Genomic DNA, 20,059 nt, shown 5'->3' with positions numbered 1-20,059 from the left:
AGGTTGACTTCTTCCCATTTTGTTGGCAGGTCAATCTGCGTCATGTGTTTGTTTCATTTTGATCTGAGGGCACTTTGCATTTATTTTCGTATGAGGGGAAGGTCATAGATACCCCACAGGCTGGATTCCAGAATACCAGCCACTACAGTTACAGTCGTGTCATCAGTCTTTTAATACCACGTTGAGTGTAGAGCTTAGGGGTTAAATCAATACTGACCTCTATACTAAGGTTAGGGGTTAGTTCAGTACTCGCCTAAGAAATTGTTGTAATGCAGAAGAAGCAATGAAAGGCTGTTCACAATTTCTAGTTTTACCTACTGTATTAAAGTGGAAATATAAGTGTGAAAATTTGTATGCCTATTCTGAACATTATTTTGTAAATTACATCAAAATAGAAAACAACTAACTTGTCAGTTGCTGTTTACTTGAGTAAACATTATTCTCCAATTAGATATTGGATTAAAAGTTAACTTAATGTAAAGTGACAAAACAAATCTTACAAACATTAATTGAACATTGTTATGTCTGTAACCAACATTTGCTAAAGCAATAACCCCTTCACACTATTTAGATGGACAGTCTCAGTTTCTTCTTCGACTACTATAACAATACTTTTGACCAGCTGAAGCAAGTCGCACAATTTTTCTTCAGGCTAGCAGTAGCCAGCCATGCATTATTTGTTTGCCTATTTCGTTGATAATCGAATAGGACTAAGTAAGTAAATAGTGCACTTTCAGCTGTCAGGATAATTTCTTTGACTTCTCGAATGCGAACACATTCAAACCGTTCATATCAAAGATCCACCACCATATTTTTATGCTAATGCATCCTTATTTCTATGCCAAACTTCCACTGTTGTGCGTGGTCAAAGAGCTACATTTTTATGTCATCTGACCATTCTGCATCAGCATGAGGATGTGGCCGGTGACATATTGCTTCTTGGAAGTCCAATATCTTAAAAACTTGACTGCTGACATGCAAAACATTTTGGGACTGTATCAACAGTGGACTAATGAAGATAGTTTTCCTTTAAGCCTTTATTTATACAGTGTTTGACATTGTCTTCAAGCAAGTACTGATGATATCATTAGCATTACATGAGTCATAATAAATCTGTCGATAAATCTGCAATATTCATAGAAAAATGTACTTTTTTTTTACATTAAACACTGAAATAGTTCCACCCACCTGTGGCAACAAGACCTTTGTACACAATGCAGTACCAAAATCACTATATTCAATGATATCACGGATAGTTCCGGCCAAACCATCTGATTGCCTGAGAAGCATTCCAAGCTGTGGTTTATTTTCTGATACAGGCAAATTCACTGTACCCCAGTAAAAAAAAAATCTCACTGCGCAGGGTAAACAATTAATTTAGTAATCAATAAGAGTCAGAGTTGCTGTTGCTAACTACAAGTACATACACATTTACACATCATTTACAATAGATTCATTCGAATGTTACTCCTGCCATTGTAATATCAAATCAAGCCTATTATGCAGTACACAACTGTGCAAAGACACATTCCCCCTTCATCTCAACTGGCTTACAATATGCAAAACAATCACATTTATTGAAAACAAGTCACGGAATCTGTGGACTTAGAGTCAACAAAACAAAAAGAAATTCCTAGACATCCTCTGAATTTCCCTTTGTATAGTTGAGGAACTTGATTAGTGTTGGTGGGAGGGGCAGGGTGTCGATGTGCCTCAGTCTGGGGATTCCAACCTGCTGATGGATCTTCAGTCTGCACAACTGCATCAGTGAATGTGGTGGCACTGAAAGTGCAAAGAAGTTGCTTATTAACCAACATGAAAAAAAATTATAGTACTGTAGTATCCCAGCAAGCAGGGGAACATCTAAGGACATTTGGCTATGTTCCCAATAGGTCCCTTTAATAGTTTTGGCAAGACGTTATCCCACTGACGTTCTGAGAAGGTTCTAGGAATATTAAAACATGACAATAGCCTGAAGACGTTCAGCACAGGTTCTGGTTTGGTCGCAGTTCCCAGTAGTGAACGTTTCGAAAAGGTTCCTACTAAGTTCTGATAGGACGTTATCCATGGGCCATTCAATGACCACAAGGGGACGTTTCATGATGGTCCCAAGGGAATGTTCCCTGGGGACCTTTGTGTAGTTCCCTGAAAGTTACCAGGACATCACTAAGGACCATTTCAGGACCTTTTCAGGATTTACATTTTACTAGTTATTAGGATGTTGCATGATGGTCCAAAGGGAATGTTCTCTGGGGGACCTTTGTCTAGTTCCTTGTAAGTTACCAGGATGTCATTGAGGACCATGTTTGGACATTTGTTTTACCAGTCGTCAGGACATCACGTGATGGTTCCAGGTGTCCCAATCCATTATAAGTAAAGTAATGAAATCGTATGGGGGTTTAAGGTAAGTGGTATGCTGTTCAGCTAAAATAGTAAAAAAAAAAATGTAATCAATCAAAATATGCTCACATTTTACATGATCCCTTAGTACTGACTTTTCAATATCACCCCAGCTGGGATTTGAACTCACAATCTCTGTACAGGGATACAGTTATATTTTTGCTGCACCACAAAGTCTGTAGTATTTGTGGTCAGAAGTCCCCTACACATTCATTACCTATGATTTAAAAAAAAAAAAAAAAAAAAGTGTTTTAAGTGAGAAGTAGGCATTGGTCTGAAGCCTGAAAAATAAAGGAAATTCACATGGGCACCGCAATGCCTACTCCACCCATGCTCTACGAAGGTTTTCTAGCACACAGCTTTGGTGTACGACTGTAGCTATGCTGGTCTATTGTACTTCAAACTATGTGTAGGCAGGTTGCTTAGGATTTAAACTTCTCAAACAGCCTGATTCATACTCTTCAGCGGGATAATAGACTTTACAGTGTCCTGCTATTTCAATCCCCAATTTCCCGGTCTCCGGGTGGTAACGCTAACCATTACGCTGCTAACCCTGCAGCAACCACGTAATCAGTTTTGATTGAACGTTTATTTATCTTGCTTGGTTACATTTGTTTTGTCTAAAACAGTTGATGTTTAAAAACGGTCTCATTTATACCTAACCAAGTTAGAAGTATGTCATTTTATTTTCACTGAGCACAGGTAACATAAGCAAGCAATGAGATCCCACTAAGCATTTACAGATGGTCAGTGCTATCTTGAATCCTTGGGACATTCCTACCCTAAACCCTAACCTTAACCCCTACCCTTGCTCTAACCCCTTACCCTAGTTTTGTCGCACCTAGACTACTGTCCAGCTGTGTGATCAGGTGCGGCAAAGAAGGACATAAGCAAATTACAGTTGGTCCAAAACAAAGCAACACGTATTGCTCTTAGATGTACATGGAGGGCGAATGTAAATGACCTGCATGTCAATCTCTCTGGGCTCAAAGTTGAGGAGAGATTGATGGAGTCACTATTGGTCTTTGTGTGAGGTGTTGATATGTTGAAGGTACCGAACTGTCTGTTAAAGCAGTTGGCACACAGTTTGGACACTCATTGGTATCACACAAGACATGCAACCAGAGGTCTCTTCACAGTCTCCAGGTCCAGAACAGAGGCTGGGAAACACACAGTATTAAATAAATTCATGACTAAATGGAACTCTCTACCACCCCAGGTAACTCAAGCTAGCAATAAAAACGGATTCAGAAAACTGAAAGAATACATTACCACACGACGGGAACTGTGAATAGACACAGACATTTTTAAGCATTTTGTATTGTATTTTGCATTGTATTATGTATGTGATACGTGGTTGGGATACGACTGGGATATGTGGATGTCTCCCTAGGCTATCGTAAGATGAAAGCACTAGCTGTAGGTCACTATGGATGGGAGCGTCTGCTGAATGGCTGAATTGTAATGTAAATGTAGTTCTATGTACACCCAACTGTACAAAGCATTAGGATCACCGTCATTTATGCTGCTGCTCTTGCTTTTCACGAGAGTGGCACGTGTAGCTTGTTTGGCCAATCATAAGTCATCAAAGCGGCAATAGGCTACAGACATAGAGCCTCTATATGTAGCAAAAGTTAGGAGATATCTCATCAATGGAAGATGGAATTAAAGGGATGGAATTCAAATTTAAAGAGAAGGTTAGGCTACAATGACCAACAGGTAGGCTGCTAACTTTATATTTTGAATGGAGTTGTTGTTTGTAACTGTGTAGGACGAGAAAGTGCATGCAGTCTCAATTAGCCTAGCTAGCTAGCTTAACTAGCTTTTTCTGGTTTGACACAGTCAAGACAGCTCCTACGTAATCATATTGGATGAGAAATAACCTAACTATTGCAACTATTAGTGTACTATAGTGCGAGTTGGCTTGTTTGGTTGCTAATCTTCTTCTCTCCCTCCTCCCTGCACACCGTGTCACTTGCTCACACTCACAGTAGCCTACATACACAGTAAGGCCCCCCTGCTTCCCTCACTCGGATCGGATCAGACCAGGTTTGGATCGGACCAGGTCTATATGGAACGGGTCTAGTTGTCCTTTGGAACGGGTCTCTATATATAAAACATTTATTTACAGTGCCTTCTGAAAGTATTCAGACCGCTTGCTTGACTTTTTGCACATTTAGTTCAAGTGTGTTACAGCCTTACTCTAAAATTAATTACATTGTTTTTTTCCCTCATCAACCTACACGCAATACCCCATAATGACAAAGCAAAAACAGGTTTTTAGAAATTTTTAAAACGGAAATGTACATTTACATATGTATTTAGACCCTTTAATCTGTACTTTGTTGAAGCACCCATGGCAGCGATTACGGTATTGAGTCTTCTTGGGTACGACGCTACAAGCTTGGTACATCTGTATTTGAGAAGTTTCTGCCATTCTTCTCTAAAGATCCTCTCAAGCTCTGTCAGGTTGGATGGGGAGAGTCGCTGGACAGCTATTTTCAGGTCTCTCCAGAGATGTTCAATCTCTTTAAGTCTGGACTCTGGCTCGGCCACTCAAGGACATTCAGAGACTTGTCCCAAAGCCACTCCTGCCTTGGCTGTGTGCTTAGGGTAGTTGTATTGTTGGAAGGTGAACCTTCGCCCCCAGTCTAAGTTCCTGAGCGCTCTGGAACAGGTTTTCATCAAGGAGCTCTCTGTACTTTGCTCAGTTCATCTTTGCCTCGATCCTGACTAGTCTCCCAGTCACAAAAAAACATCCCCACAGCATGATGCTGCCACCAACATTCTTCACGTAGGGATGGTGCCAAGTTTCCTCCAGACATGATGCTTGGCTTTCAAGCCAAAGAGTTCAATATTTGTTTCATCAGACCATAGAATCTTGTTTCTCCCCCCCGTTCATGGGACAGTTGTAAATCTTGCAGCGCCTTGTGTCAAGATCGCAGATTTTGGAGAAACAAGAAATGTCGGTACATATAAGTGTCTTATATCGGCTGAAAGCTTAAATTCTTGTCAATATAACTGCACTGACATGTTGTTGTCTGTCCAATTTACAGTAGATATTACTGCGAAAAAATGCCATGCTATTGTTTGAGGAGAACTCCTAACAACAAAACACTTTTTTCACCGTGATAGGTTTGATAAATTCACCTCTGAAGGTGAAATGTATACTTACATTTTGAAATATTGCTCTGATTTATCATCCAAAGGGTCCCAGACATAACATGAAGTGTCGTTTTGTTAGATAAAATCATTTTTCATATCCTAAAAAGGTCCATATATCATGCACGATCGATTTTGTATTTCCACTCGTTCAATTTGTGAAAATCTCACCCTAAACGTTGTTTCAACTCATCAAATTGCATTCGTATGTATTCCTCAGAGATCCTAGAACATAACGAGACTTCACTACATCATTAGGGGTGTAGTATATCCTATAGGACACCATATTTGGTCAGAGAGCGATGCCTTCATGTCACGCCGATGACGCGGGCGGTCTTCACTTGAACGACTCTAACTTTGTCAAATAAGCACCAATCGGTGCTAGCTAGATAGTGTTTACTCACCCTTTTATTTTGTAAATTAGCACTTACCCACTTATATTGCATTCACAGCGTTGATCAAAGCTCAGAATGCTTAAAATTCTTGATCTGAGTGCGCCTGCATCTTTGCGACCAAGTCAAATCATGAACAGTTGTTTGTTCTTTATGTTCGCATGCACCCCCCGGATTTACCCCCCGGTTTTCCTTGTTAGCAGCACATTCACCACTATCTCAACCGGCTAACTCCGCCCACATGCAAGTTGAGGCACAGGACAAACTACTGCAGCTCAGAGTCAGGCTCAGCAGACCAACAGCAAATGGCAACACAAGTAGGCAATTAGACGCCGCTGTTAGACTCGTGGGTTTGTGAGATGCCGGTCATAAGGCAATTTTGTTTAACGTCCGCGACTCCTGCCGTGTCCAATCATCCAATTTTACAATCATACAATCAACTTCACTTTGTTATTACCAATCTAAGTACATAACAAAATAATAGTAATAATTTATTTGAATGTTAAACAAATTGACATTTACATGCACAGAGAGAGAGATGCATAGAGAGAGAGAGAGAGAGAGAGAGAGAGAGAGAGAGAGAGAGAGAGAAAGCTGCGGTGGACTGACCCGTTGATCTAGCTAACGTTAGCTAGCTACACGGTTGACACGGTAGCCAGTTAATCTAGTGGCAACCTAATGGTTATTGCAACCTAATGTTTATTAGTTAGCTATTGCCACACACATCTGATTAATCAGAGTCAGTTCGCTGAGGCAATAGATCATCTTTGGGAGAGACGTGAGCGAGAGAACAATTAAGTGAATTAATAAAGTTTTGGTGGCAATCAGCCTTGAAATCAGCACATTTTGAGTTATGGCTGGCGTATTATCAGTACTAGGCAAGGAAAGGAAAGTTAGTCTACAAAGCTGAAAGCTACCGGCATCTTCTTGCATTGTAAAGTGATCTAGCCTGTATGGACATTGCTTTGCAAACAGGAATGAACAGTTTAAATATTTCTACATGCCATGTTGCATGCCATGTTGCATCATTCAAGTGTGGTAACCTCTGTGCAGCATGAATGGGGAGCTAACATGATGCAGCCCAGACTCCTAGTGCAGCCTAAGTGGAGCAGGCACGATGCGCTCACGCTATAACGGGTACATTGGCTTGTATGCTACAGTTTGACAGTAGTAACAAAAGTAACAAAAATTCTAGTACCCATTTTCAGGGTCTAACATTGAGAACTGAAGTTTCAGTATATTGTGTAACTCTATGGTGTAAGCTCACTTACTTGCTTTCACCTTGATCCCTGCCCAGTCACTGTAGCTATCCAGGTTCTCGATCAGCCGGGAGCAGAGTTTCACGTGGCCAACGTAATCCAGGAGCACATCTATGATGGGTCCTGCCCAGTGGCTAATTGTCGGATCGGAGATTGCCTCACAGAACTGAAAATGAAGGGCTCAAATTGGATTCAAAGAACAACCCGAGATGGAATTGTAAACTAATAGACCAGCAAACCATCTACATTGCACATTAACCCAACCTACCTGGACGCAAGTGTAGCGTCGAGCTTCGTCCTCATCAGTAACGTAGCGCACAGTTTCGCCGAAGATGCTGACCCTTCTTGAAGTTTTCAGGGGTGGGTGTGGCTTGCTGCCATATGTGCAATCAAAACAGGAAAGGGCATCACAGCCATTGGACATCAGATACTTCAGATAGTTCAGGATGTGTAGATACTTCATACCGAGCATGACCACTGCCGGGAAGGAGCAGGGGTGTGTGGGGATGGACGCATTCATGTTAGCTCCATGCTCCACCAGAGCGGTGATCATTTCCATGTAACCCTGCCTCACAGCGATAAGAAGAGGGTTGAACATGTCAAGGTTGGGGTTAGCGCCTGCATCCAGAAGCATTTCAGCGGCTTCTAGGTTGCTGTTGGAGACAGCAAAGTAGAGTGCTGTGCTGCGATGGTCCTCATACATTTTGGATCGGTCTTCTGCGAGCTGGAAATTGACGTCATAGCCTGCCTCGATAAGGATCTCCAGGATCCAGTCCCGGTTGTGCTCGGCAGCCAGGTGGAGGGGACTGATGCCACTGCATTGAACTTTGACCTTGCTGGTGGCAGGGATCAGCATGGAAACAATGCTACAGAAGGGAAGCACAGGGATCAAATTGAAAGGGAAATGTTTTGCTTGAAGAGAAACCAATGCTTTAAATTAACCAATCAATCAATTAATTGAACTCACTCAAAATGTCCTTTCTGGACAGCAATATGAAGAGGCAGGAGGCCAGACTTGGTGGCTCGGTTAACATCTGCTTTATGAGATAGAAGCAGTTCCACAACTTCCTTGTAACCATTCTTACTTGCCTCATACAGAGGTGTTTCCCCATCCCTTGCCTGGCAGTTTATATCAGCACCTACAATACACAAGAGCATACACAACATTTATACAATGTTGAAATAAAGCAAAACTGGCAACACCGCAACATCACCAGCAACAGATGGTCTGCATGCTTAACTTCTCGAGGGTAGGGGGCAGTATTTTGACGTCCGGATGAAAAGCGTGCCCGTAGTAAACTGCCTGCTACTCAGGCTCAGAGGGTAGGATATGCATATTATTAGTAGATTTGGATAGAAAACACTCTGAAGTTTCTAAAACTGTTTGAATGGTGTCTGAGTATAACAGAACTCATATGGCAGGCAAAAACCTGAGAAAAATCCAACCAGGAAGTGTGGAAATCTGAGGTTTGTAGTTTTTCAAGTGATTGCCTATACAGTGACTTAGGGTTCATTTTGCACTTCCTAAGGCTTCCACTAGATGTCAACAGTCTTTATAACCTTGTTTCATGCTTCTACTGTTACTGGGGAGAGAATAAGAGCTGACTCAACAAGATGACTGTCTGAGACCAATGAGTTGTTTACTGGGCGGTTACGCAGGCGCACCGTTCCTTCTTTTCCTATGTAATAAATACGCTATTGTCCGGTTGGAATATTATCAAATATTTATGATAAAAAAACCCTAAGGATTGATTGTAAACATCGTTTGACATGTTTAAACGAACGGTAATGGAACTTTTTTACTTTTCATCTCGGGTTTTGCGCTCGCGCATTATGCCTTTGGAATAGTGATCTGAATGCGCCAACAAAACAGAGGTATTTGGACATAAATATGGAGTTTATCGAACAAAACAAACATTTCTTGGGAAGTGGGAGTCCTGGGAGTGCATTCCAACGAAGATTAGCAAAGGTAAGTGAAGATTTATAATACTATTTCTGAGTTTTGTTGACTCCAGAACTTGGCGGGTAACTGTATAGCTTGCTTTGATGGCTGAGCTCTGTACTCAGAATATTGAACAATGTGCTTTCGCTGTAAAGCTGACACAGCGGTTGCATTATGGAGAAGTGTATCTATAATTCTTTCAATAACTGTTGTACATTTTATCAATGTTTATGATGAGTATTTTTGTAAATTGATGTGCTCATTCACCGGAAGTTTAGGAGGCAACACATTTTCTGAACATTATACGCCAATGTAAGATGGGGTTTATGGATATAAATATGAACTTTATCGAACAAAACATACATGTATTGTGTAACATTGAGTCCTGGGAGTGTCATCTGATGAAAATCGTCAAAGGTTAGTGATTCATTTTAGCTGTATTTCTGTTTTTTTTGTGACGCCTCTCCTTGCTTGGAAAATGGCTGTGTGGTTTTTCTTGTCTAAGCGCTGTCCTAACATAATCTAATGTTATGCTTTCGCCGTAAAGCCTTTTTGAAATCGGACAATGTGGTTGGATTAACGAGAAGTGTATCTTTAAAATGGGATATAATAGTTGTATGTTTGAGAAATTTGAATGAGATTTTTGTTGTTTTGAATTTGCCACCCTGCTCTTTCACTGGCTGTTGAATACTGTGTTCCGCGGGTACCCCAGAGAGGTTAATGGTTATTTTCAATTCTATTCATGCCATTGTAAAGAACATAATACTTTCTCCAAGATGTAGGAAACCCATCAACAAGGGTTTGGACATAAGAGTTCAGGTTCAATATGTTATGAACTTGTTGTGCTTAAGATCCCAGACTGCATCTTTAAAACAATTAATTAAAAATAATCTTGAAGCTGGCTTGTGAAAATTTGAAAACGACTCACCTTTGCTAATCAAGAAGTTCAACACGTCCACTCCCCCATTCTGTGTTGCCATATAGAAAGGTTCCATCCTGTAATTATTGACTGCATTAAGCTTGGCCCCGGCCTCCAACAACATCTGGCATATTTCCACGTTAGCACGCCCGGCTGCTTCATGGAGAGGTGTCACACCCTGAACACAAGCCTTGTGTACTGAGGCTCCATACTTCAGGAGGATGTCTACAATCTCCACATTGGGCTTCTCGCAAGCTGAAAACACAAACAGCACAGGTAATTTTGGTTGGATATTGCTGTTTGTAAAACATAAGCTGATTGTGTAACAGTGGTGGACTTTGCCAGTGTGACCAGTAACCTAGCTTGAGACCTGGAGACTTGTCTTAGCCCCAAGAGCAAACACCTACAGATGTCAGATCTTAATATGACCCATTTCGTCACAGGAGGAAAATAATCCTGCAGCAGGAGGATTTGAATGTATATTTCATATTTTTAATCGCCGCCAGTGGGCAGCTGGAATTGGTGTTTGTAGGCTATACAATAAATTAGTCTGCAGGTCCACTGGGCGTCAGTCAAGTAGCCTATGTAGGCTGCATGCAGGCTACTGCGTGTCTCGTGTGAATTTTTATGTGGATTATAATAAATTGACAATATTTGTATGGGTAGATGTACTTTTCTTTTGGGAAAAAATGTGTTTATATCAATTATATGTTGAAGGCAACCAATAGGCAGAATAAATGTTTGGTTGTCTCAGTGCCTGTGTGGTCCAGCAGGTACAGTTGCTGACCATGGCATACATATGTCAAAGTAGGCATGGGTTCAAATCTGGACCACTACTACCCTTTGAATTTTTGGAGAAACAAGTACTTTTCTAGTTATTCTCTGTGGGCTGTACTTATACTCTTACTAGTAATTTCTAATGCTCAGAGCACGCAGGACCCCTTACCGGCGAATGATGAACTACAAAATCGAAAGAATCATGATTCTACAAGTCTCTCGTTCACCATATGGGGCTTGTTATTGGTGCCGTCTATTGATACCTTTGAAACGAGGTCTAGTTGCGGCCACAACCGGACTAGATTGTGAACCACTCTTGGCGGAATGACACTGCTCGGCTTGCCTGGCTACCCTAACTCCGTGCTCCGCCCCGAATGCTATGCTACATCCACGGACGTTAGAGCAGCGGAAGAATTCAGAGTGAGTTGTAAGGCTTCTGCTTGATGCCGCGAGGGAGATTAGCACAATATTGTTAGCGAACTGCAGCAGCCCCCGAACAATTAGTTCTCGAGTTCGAGTTTTGAGCAGAGGCAGGCTGAGTGTGTTTTGGTTGTACAAAAAGCTGTGTCCATCAAGTAACATTCAATAATCAATTAATAGCATTCATTCTTGCACCATGTGATCAATTATCAGTTCTAAACATGTCTATTTCCTCTCGTGTACATGATAGACAGTTACTGGTTGGAGCACATCTCTGTAGCTGCTGGGCTGGAGGAGCACGTATTAATCCTGCTGTAGAATTCATTGTGGCCAGCAGACTAAAATGAACGAGTAACTTGGAAAAAATGAATCGTGACTCTTGTCAGTAAAAAGAGTCATTCAAAAAGTAAGAATTGTTCGCGAACTGCACATCACTAGTCTTCACTCCTGAGGATTTCTTGTTCTTGGGTTCTTAGCCAGACGCAATCAAAGATAAGTTGCACTTTAATGACCTGCCTTTGTAATATGATATATTTCTGGAGTATGATAGGCATTTCAATGATACACTATATACACAAAGTATGTGGACAAATTAGTGGATTCGGCTATTTCAGTCACACCCGTTGCTGACAGGTGTAAAAAATGGAGTACACAGCCATACAATCTTCATGGACAAACATTGGCAGTAGAATGGCCTTACTGAAGAGCTCAGTGGCTTTAAATGTGGCACCGTCATAGGATGCCACCTTTCCAACAAGTCAGTTTGTCAAATTCCTGCCCTGCAAGAGCTGCCCGAGTCAACTGTAAGTGCTGTTATTGTGAAGTGGAAACGTCTAGGAGCAACAACGGCTCAGCTGCGAAGTGGTAGGCCACACAAGCTTACAGAACAGGAGCACATAAAAATCGTCTGTCCTCGGTTGCAACACTCACTACCGAGTTCCAAACTGCCTCTGGAAGCAACGTCAACACAAGAACTGGATCTTTGTGAAATGGGTTTCCATAGCCAAGCAGCCGCACACAAGCTTAAGATCACAGTGCGCAATACCAAGTGTCGGCTGGAGTGGTGTAAAGTTCCCAGCCACTGGACTCTGGAACAGTGGAAATAGTAATGAATCATGCTTCACCATCTGGCAGTCCGACGGATGAATCTGGGTTTGGCGGATGCCATGAGAAAGCTACCTGCCCCAATGCAGAGTGCCAACTGTAAAGTTTGGTGGAATAGAAATAATGGTCTGTGGCTGTTTTACATGGTTCGGGCTAGGCCCCTTAGTTCCAGTGAAGGGAAATCTTAACGCTACAGCATGCAATGCCATTCTAGATGATTCTGTGCTTCCAACTTTTTGGAAGTTTGAGGAAGGCCCTTTCCTGTTTCGGCATGACAATTCAGCCGTGCACAAAGCGAGGTCCATCAGAAATGGTTTATCGAGATCGGTGTGGAAGAACTTGACTGGCCCTAACCTCAACCCCATCAAACACCTTTGGGATGAATTGAACACCGAATGCGAGCCAAGCCTAATCGCCCAACATCAATGCCCAACCTCACTAATGCTTTTGTGGCTGTATGGAAGCAAGTCCCCACAGCAATGTTCCAACATCTAGTGGAAAGTCTTCCCAGAAGAGTGGAGGCTGTTATAGCAGCAAAGGGGGGACCAACTTCATATTAATGCCCATGATTTTGGAATGGATGTTTGACGAGCAGGTGTCCACATACTTTTGATCATGTTCTGTATAATTCTGCTGTTGCAATTGTGTTTTGAGGACAAGTGTAAATCAAATGTCTAGGTAGATAACTAGCTAGCTAGTTAGCTTTGGCTAATCCAGAATGTCACAAAAAAAGTTACACATTGGGGGCCTCCTTAGTGGCGCAGTGGTCTAAGACTCTACATCACAGTGCTTGCTGTGCCACTAGAGATCCTGGTTCGAGTCCACGCTCTATTGCAACCGGCCATGACTGGGAGACCCATGGGGCAGCACACAGTTGGCCCCGTGTTGTCTGGTTTAGGGGAGGGGTTGCCCGGCAAGGATATCCTTGTCCAATCAAGCTGTGGCTTGCTGAGCACATGCACGGTTGCCAGGTGTTTCCTCGGATATATTGGTGTGGCTAGCTTCCGGGTTTAGCAGGCATTGTGTCAAGAAGCAGTGCGGGTTGGGTTGTGTTTCAGAGGATGCACGGCTTTAGACCTTCGCCTCTCCGGAGTCCGTACGGGAGTTGCAGCGAGGGGACAAGACTGTAACTACCAATTGGGGAGAAAATGGGGTTAAAATAAGTTAAATCTCCTGTTTTTAGCTTCCCACATGTTTGTCGACCAACTTGTCAGTGGCGTAAAGAGTGAACAGATTAATCAGATGTGTGTGGCAATAGCGAACTAATTAGTTTGGCAATAAACATTAGGTTGCCACTAGATAAGCTGGCTAAGCTAGCTAGCTGCAGTCAACCGTGTAGCTAGCTAACGTTAGCTAGATCAACGGGCAGCATCCTCCCACGCATTGCACTCTCTCTCTCTCTCTCTCTCTGTCTGTCTGTGCCTAAATGTCATCTCAGTAAGCTTTTTGAATCACAGGTTTTTGTGTATGTGTGTATTTTTCTTTATAGCTTGTAGCTGTAATACCCTTCAAAGTGGAAAGGAGAGAAGTAGGATGGAGGGTAAAACCGGTTTTGTCTAGAAGGGATACAGCTTTTGTCAAATTGACTTTTCATAGCAGGTTGGGAGAATGAATGTAGCAGGTTAGGAGCTTAAGCTTTGAAAAAGGGTAAGGGTTTGATGAAATGCAAAAATAAATCACTTTTGATTTCAATTTGACAAAATCTGTATCCCATCTAGACAGGACCGGTAAATTACCTTGGCAGGAAAAAGATGATTGAGTTGACTATCACAATTTATATCTGTACTTTTGGATTATTTATGTTATGTTCCCCAGCAAGAAAACCAATTAAATATTGTTTACCAAATTATTCTAACTTGAACATACAGTGGTTCTTTCTTTCCAGTGTATGCCGCGACCGTTTGTGGTAGATGGTGGCAGATTGTAGTAAATTGCGTCATTCTGGCAACAATGGCTGACACTTAAATAACCTGCCATAGAATTCTCAAGTCACATGATGATATGGTGTGTGAACCACCCACTACGACTTGGGAAACCATGCAGTTTCTTAGGCTACAAATGAAATAAATTATGATTAACTTCACAGACAGGGTGGTGAAAGTGCACGGCGATGAGCTTGATTCTCCTTTCCAATAAATATCGAGGGTCTTATTCTGGTGACATGATGATCGATGCTTGACTGCCATTAGACAATCAAAAATATTCTCGCTCTTATCCATAATAATCTCATCATGTACGATAGACTAGATTACCGGCATTGTATCTGCGAGCTGTTAACTAAAGCTCAAGTGTCAAGACCAGAGCAGGCACATTTGCTATTTAACGCAACAGTGCTGTGACAAAACTATCGGTAGAGTTGAAAATGTAATGGAAACATATTGAACTTCAGATTTTTATTCGGTACATGAAAACTTGAGTGAAAAGTACATTTTGTGTGCACTTTGTCATCACGCACAAGTCTGTTTGGTGGAAACATACCACTGGTGGGAAATGCGCATATTTTCTCCATGCGGATATTTTCATAAAACTCTGTCGCCAATTGGATGGAAACCTTGCTATTGAAGTAAAGTATTTACCTGCCACTTTGTTAGAATGGAAACTAATGTTGGTATAGCCTACCCTACTGACTGTTATTATTTTATTATTCATGTTATCCATAAGTGTCTGGTATGGTTATTTCTTATCAAGATCTGGGGTAAATTAAGCCTGGACTGTCCATATTTGAAATGTGTAACTAAATCAAGTCAATCGGTGGATTGCATCATTAGTACCAGAAGAGCTTGGGCCGGAATCGAACCGTTGGGATACACTAGACACACTAAGTTATAGCCTAGTGGAGAACAATATCAAGTTGTGGAAAAAATACCCAATTGTCATATTTGAGTCAAAGTAAAAATACTTTAATAGAAAATAACTCAAGTAAAAGTAAAAGTCACCCAGTAAAATATTACTTTAGTAAAAGTCTAAAAGTATTTGGTTTTAAATATACTTAAGTATCAAAGGTAAAAGTAAAGGTTGAAATAATTTCAAATTCCTTATATTAAGCAAAGCAGACGGCACCATTTTCTTGTTTTTTAAATTACGGATAGGCAGAGGCACACTCCAGCACTCAGACATCATTTACAAACGAAGCATTTGTGTTTCGTAAATCCGCCAGATCAGGTAGTAGGGATGTTCTCTTGATAAGTGCGTGAATTTGACCATTTACCTGTCCTGCTAAGCATTCAAAATGTAAGAAGTACTTTTGGGTATCAGGGAAAATGTATTGAGTAAAAAGTACATCATTTTCTTTAGGAATGTAGTGAAGTAAAGTACAGATACCCCCAAAAATGACTTAAGTAGTACTTGAAAGTATTTTTACTTAAGTACTTTGCACCTTTGCTAATATCTATATTGTGTTATTAAAATGACAGTTGTTGATGTGTATGGCTGCATTTCAGATACATTTTGGTACATTTGAATGTTGCAGTAATAGGACCTATACCTAAAGTGTTTGAGGAAGCGAGAACATTATTTTATCCTGTTATGGCTCGGGGGCAGTATTTTCACAGCCGGATAAAAAACGTACCCAATTTAATCTGATTATTACTCCTGCCCAGAAACTAGAATATGCATATAATTATTAGCTTTGGATAGAAAACACTCCAAAGTTTCTAAAACTGTTTGAATGGCGTCTGTGAGTATAACAGAACTCATTTGGCAGGCCAAAACCTGAGAAGATTCTATGCAGGAAGTGCCCTGTCTGACAATTTCTTGCCCTTCTTGATTATCTCTATCCATTACAGAGGATCTCTGCTGTTACGTGACACTTCCTACGGCTCCCATGGGCTCTCAGAAGGCGGCAAAAAGCTGAATCGTGGCTTTGCAGGCTCTGGTTGAAAAAAAGTAGCGTGTTTGGGTAGTGGCTGGTTACAGTACTGTGAGACTCAGGCGCGTGCCCGCGTCGACCCCATGCTATGTTTTCTTCATGCTTCGAAGTACGGTAATGGAATATTTAGAAATCTTTTGTCACGAATTGCGGAATGCTCGTGACCCTTATTTACACTTCGGATAGTGTCTTGAACGCACGAACAAAACGCCGCTATTTGGATATAACGACGGATTATTTTGGACCAAACCAACATTTGTTATTGAAGTAGCAGTCCTGGGAGTGCATTCTGACGAAGACAACAAAGGTAATCAAACTTTTGTAATAGTAAATCGGAGTTTGGTCAGGGCTAAACTTGGTCGGTGTCTAAATAGCTAGCCGTGATGGCTGGGCTATCGACTGAGAATATTGCAAAATGTGCTTTCACCGAAAAGCTATTTTAAAATCGGACATATCGAGTGCATAGAGGAGTTCTGTATCTATAATTCTTAAAATAATTGTTATGTTCTTTGTGAACGTTTATTGTGAGTAATTTAGTAAATTCACCGGATGTTTGCGGGGGGTATGCTAGTTCTGAACTTCACATGCTAATGTAAAAAAGCTGTTTTTTGATATAAATATGAACTTGATTGAACAAAACATGCATGCATTGTATAACATAATGTCCTAGGGTTGTCATCTGATGAAGATCATCAAAGGTTAGTGCTGCATTTAGCTGTGGTTTTGTTTTTTGTGACATATGCTAGCTTGAAAAATGGGTGTCTATTTCTGGCTGGGTACTCTGCTGACATAATCTAATGTTTTGCTTTCGCTGTAAAGCCTTTTTGAAATCGGACAGTGTGGTTAGATTAACGAGAGTCTTGTCTTTAAAATGCTGTAAAATAGTCATATGTTTGAAAAATGAAAGTTTTCGGATTTTAGAGGAGTTTGTATTTCGCGCCACGCCCATCATTGGATATTGGAGCAGGTGTTCCGCTAGCGGAACGTCTAGATTAAGATAGCGAGCCCTGATCCCGATGACTTGACTGCCCCCGCTTGGAGAGAAAGAGAACTGCTTTTTTTTAGCCACTAGCGAGGCTCATTTGAATTACCTGATGCATCAGGAAAATTCTTCACGAGAAAAGAGTGATCAAGTTAATATCTAACATCTGTAGGATTTACTTACCTTTGAAGAGTGGTGTTTCTCCATTCTTATTGGCAATGTCTGGATTGGCACCTCTGTCCAGAAGGCACTCCACACAGTTCACTTGGTGAAAGACAGCAGCCAAAAGAAGTGGGGTCTCATTGTAACTACCACATGTGTTCACCATACCAGGATGGGCTATAGGAACGACAACAGAACTTTGTGACCCAAGAAAATGAAAAATAATCAGCATGTACTGATAAAAGATCTGCCTGTGATTCAAGACCTGTGTGTATAAAATAGAAACCATTCTCAATTACACTTGTCTTTATTTCACTCTCACCTCTTAATATAATCTTGAGGCATTCTTTTTGACCGTAATATGCAGCTTCATGGAGAGAAATCCATCCTTTCTCATTTGGTATCAAGAGACTCATTGGGTTGCATTTCACAATCTCTTTCAAAGCCTTTAAATCACCATTCTTGATCACATTCACCAGGGGTCTCGCATCTCTAAAGCATAGACAAAGATGAAGGGGAAATTTGTCATTCAATTTAGTGTCATTGTGGATCTCGCTAAATATTAGCGGCATCAGGACACACATTTGTGGAACACCTGTATTACTGCTTTCCCTGTTAGGGAAATGTATCAATACTCACCATCAGATTTCTATGTTGGGCATTTTGGAATAATAATACACCTGTGCACCAACTTAATGCTGATCAAAATAATAATTGTTTTCACATTCATTCTTTCTGGCATACATACTGTCAAAATAAGTTAAAAGGTTGACAGACTCACATAATAGGGTCTGCTGATGGAAGGTTTGCAGATGATGGGTTTGGATGTGGGTTGGTTGGGTTTGGATTGGCTCGGGGAAAGTCATACACGTGCCTTGTTGCAGAGGGGAGCCTGGCACGGGTCGTAAATTGGTTTGGCTGGTAATTGGGTTGTCGATCCACAGATTGTGATGATTGAATTGACCCAATAGAGTTGTTGTCCTCAATGAGGCTGCGATCGATGGCCAGCTTCATCTGCTCCTCATCTGACAAGACACTGTAAAGACTGTAGTCATAAAAACCTGTAGGGGTGACCATTGCTCCAGATCTGGTTGATCTGGTTGCAAGGATACAAAAGTCACGACAATGAAACTTACTAAAATGTAACTGCACTTTTAAAACTGCATCAGTACGTAACCAAAATCACCAACAGCATGTGCACGTCAAAGTAAAATGGCTAAAAATGAATATATATATATATATTTTCTATGAAAACCAATATATGACTTCAATCAAATCTCATGATCATTAAGGATTTAGATTTTATTGGCCCCATATTTAAGTAATAGTATACATTTCAGCTTCAATGTCGCTATCAATTGCCCAAAAAATGTAATTAGCCTGTAATACTCATGTGACTTGAGTGTGTCAACAAGATGCGAAAGACTGCACAAGTAGTTGCTGACATTTGCTGCACATCTACTAATGTCAAAGAGGTAATTCAAGACAACTTTGAGTTCAAATATTGCAGATAATTATTTTGTTGCCAAGTCAGTGTTGTGGGCCTATAGTGTATTGTTTTAGCCTAGGACTAACACACCTTTATTCTACTTGCCACAAAGCTCTTGATAAGTGTTAATGCTGGGCTATAACATAAATATGCACATCATAGAACCCATTTCAAACAGACAGTGGGAACTTAAGTCTATATCTTTAGTTTTTGGTTATGATAACGTAACATACATTAGCTGTACCAATCTCATATCATATTCCTACATCATATTCCATTCATAAATGGAAATGACAGAAAATCTTAGACTGTAATGTTGATTGCAACCACATGGTTAGGGTTAGGTTAATTCATGACATTTCTTGATGTAATTTCTTTGCAGCAACTATACCAGTATCCAATTTTAAATAGTAATTCAACCATTTCTTTCCACTGAGTCATTGTTTTCTAGACCATTGTTTTGAGGGGGTGCAGTTATAAGATACATCTGAGCAATAACTTAATATCTGGTTACCAAAGTCATTTTGCTGAAGGAAACTTAGTGTAAATTGCAATTAATGAAAATATGCATGCTTGAAGTCCTTATACAGCTTAGTAATAACATGGTTATTAGCATAAACAGAAACTAATGTGGCTGTTGGCAACTTAGTCAAGTTTAAAATAAAAAAAAAACATACAGACATGTTATCGCTACCTTTTAGAGTTGGCAGTGTGCAGTCAAAACACTAACTGTAGACCAGCAGTTGTTAGATTGTAGTTATCGAGAGGTGATGAGGATTTGAAAATGTATTTTACTCTTGAGTGGTCCTCCATGCGAATGAAGAAAAAGCAGCAGCTCCAATGTTCATGATATATTACAAAGTGGGTCTTGATTTCATGTTTTGGCAAGCTGACCTATGACCACAAAGTTTGCTTGCATGTGTTGCTCAGAATAGGGATGCCCTACTTCAGATATGGCATGGTTTATGCTGACAGCTAAGTTCCTAGAGGGGGGTGGGGGAGTGTGTGTGTGTGGGGGGGGGGGGGGGGGGGGGGGGGGGGATTATTTAGGTTATACCAAGGATCTATCTAAAAAAAACATTTAAATCATATTTGTTACATACAGGTTTTTAGCAGATGTTATTGCGGGTGTAGCGAAATGCTTGTGTTTCTAGCTCTAACAGTGCAGTAATATCTAACAAGT

At 40.9% G+C, this 20,059-nt stretch overlaps 1 protein-coding gene across 2 annotated transcripts; it reads right to left on the bottom strand.

Annotated features, from left to right (window-relative positions):
- Positions 1–1,030: 1,030 nt before the first annotated feature.
- Positions 1,031–19,754, bottom strand: LOC106607989 (ankyrin repeat and SOCS box protein 2-like). Of its 2 annotated transcripts, none has more exons than XM_014205543.3 (9): positions 19,571–19,754; positions 18,169–18,483; positions 17,710–17,879; positions 17,409–17,564; positions 10,084–10,329; positions 8,181–8,352; positions 7,482–8,079; positions 7,226–7,379; positions 1,031–1,782 (listed from the first exon to the last, which is right to left on the bottom strand). In XM_014205543.3, exons 2-9 carry the CDS (start codon positions 18,462–18,464, stop codon positions 1,634–1,636), a joined length of 1,941 nt encoding a protein of 646 aa, XP_014061018.2. In that variant the 5' UTR covers positions 18,465–18,483; positions 19,571–19,754; the 3' UTR covers positions 1,031–1,633. The 2 variants fall into 2 exon arrangements, with proteins under 2 accessions (XP_014061018.2, XP_014061019.2); XM_014205544.3 differs by having other exon boundaries at positions 18,169–18,423; positions 19,571–19,753.
- Between the last annotated feature and the right edge of the window lie 305 nt (positions 19,755–20,059).

This window comes from Salmo salar, chromosome 06 (genome assembly GCF_965601325.2).
Source record: "Salmo salar chromosome 06, fSalSal1, whole genome shotgun sequence".
NCBI lineage: Eukaryota > Metazoa > Chordata > Actinopteri > Salmoniformes > Salmonidae > Salmo > Salmo salar.
This window is presented reverse-complemented; position numbering and strand designations above follow the sequence as displayed.

Excerpts from the sequence above, each read along its gene's own strand:
- LOC106607989 (XM_014205543.3), bottom strand. The coding sequence starts at position 18,464 with ATGGTCACCCCTACAGGTTTTTATGACTACAGTCTTTACAGTGTCTTG. Across the intron at positions 17,565-17,709 it reads CCTCAAGATTATATTAAGAG|CCCATCCTGGTATGGTGAAC; the intron begins GTGAGAGTGAAA and ends TCGTTCCTATAG. Across the intron at positions 1,783-7,225 it reads AGGGATCAAGGTGAAAGCAA|TGCCACCACATTCACTGATG; the intron begins GTAAGTGAGCTT and ends TTGCACTTTCAG.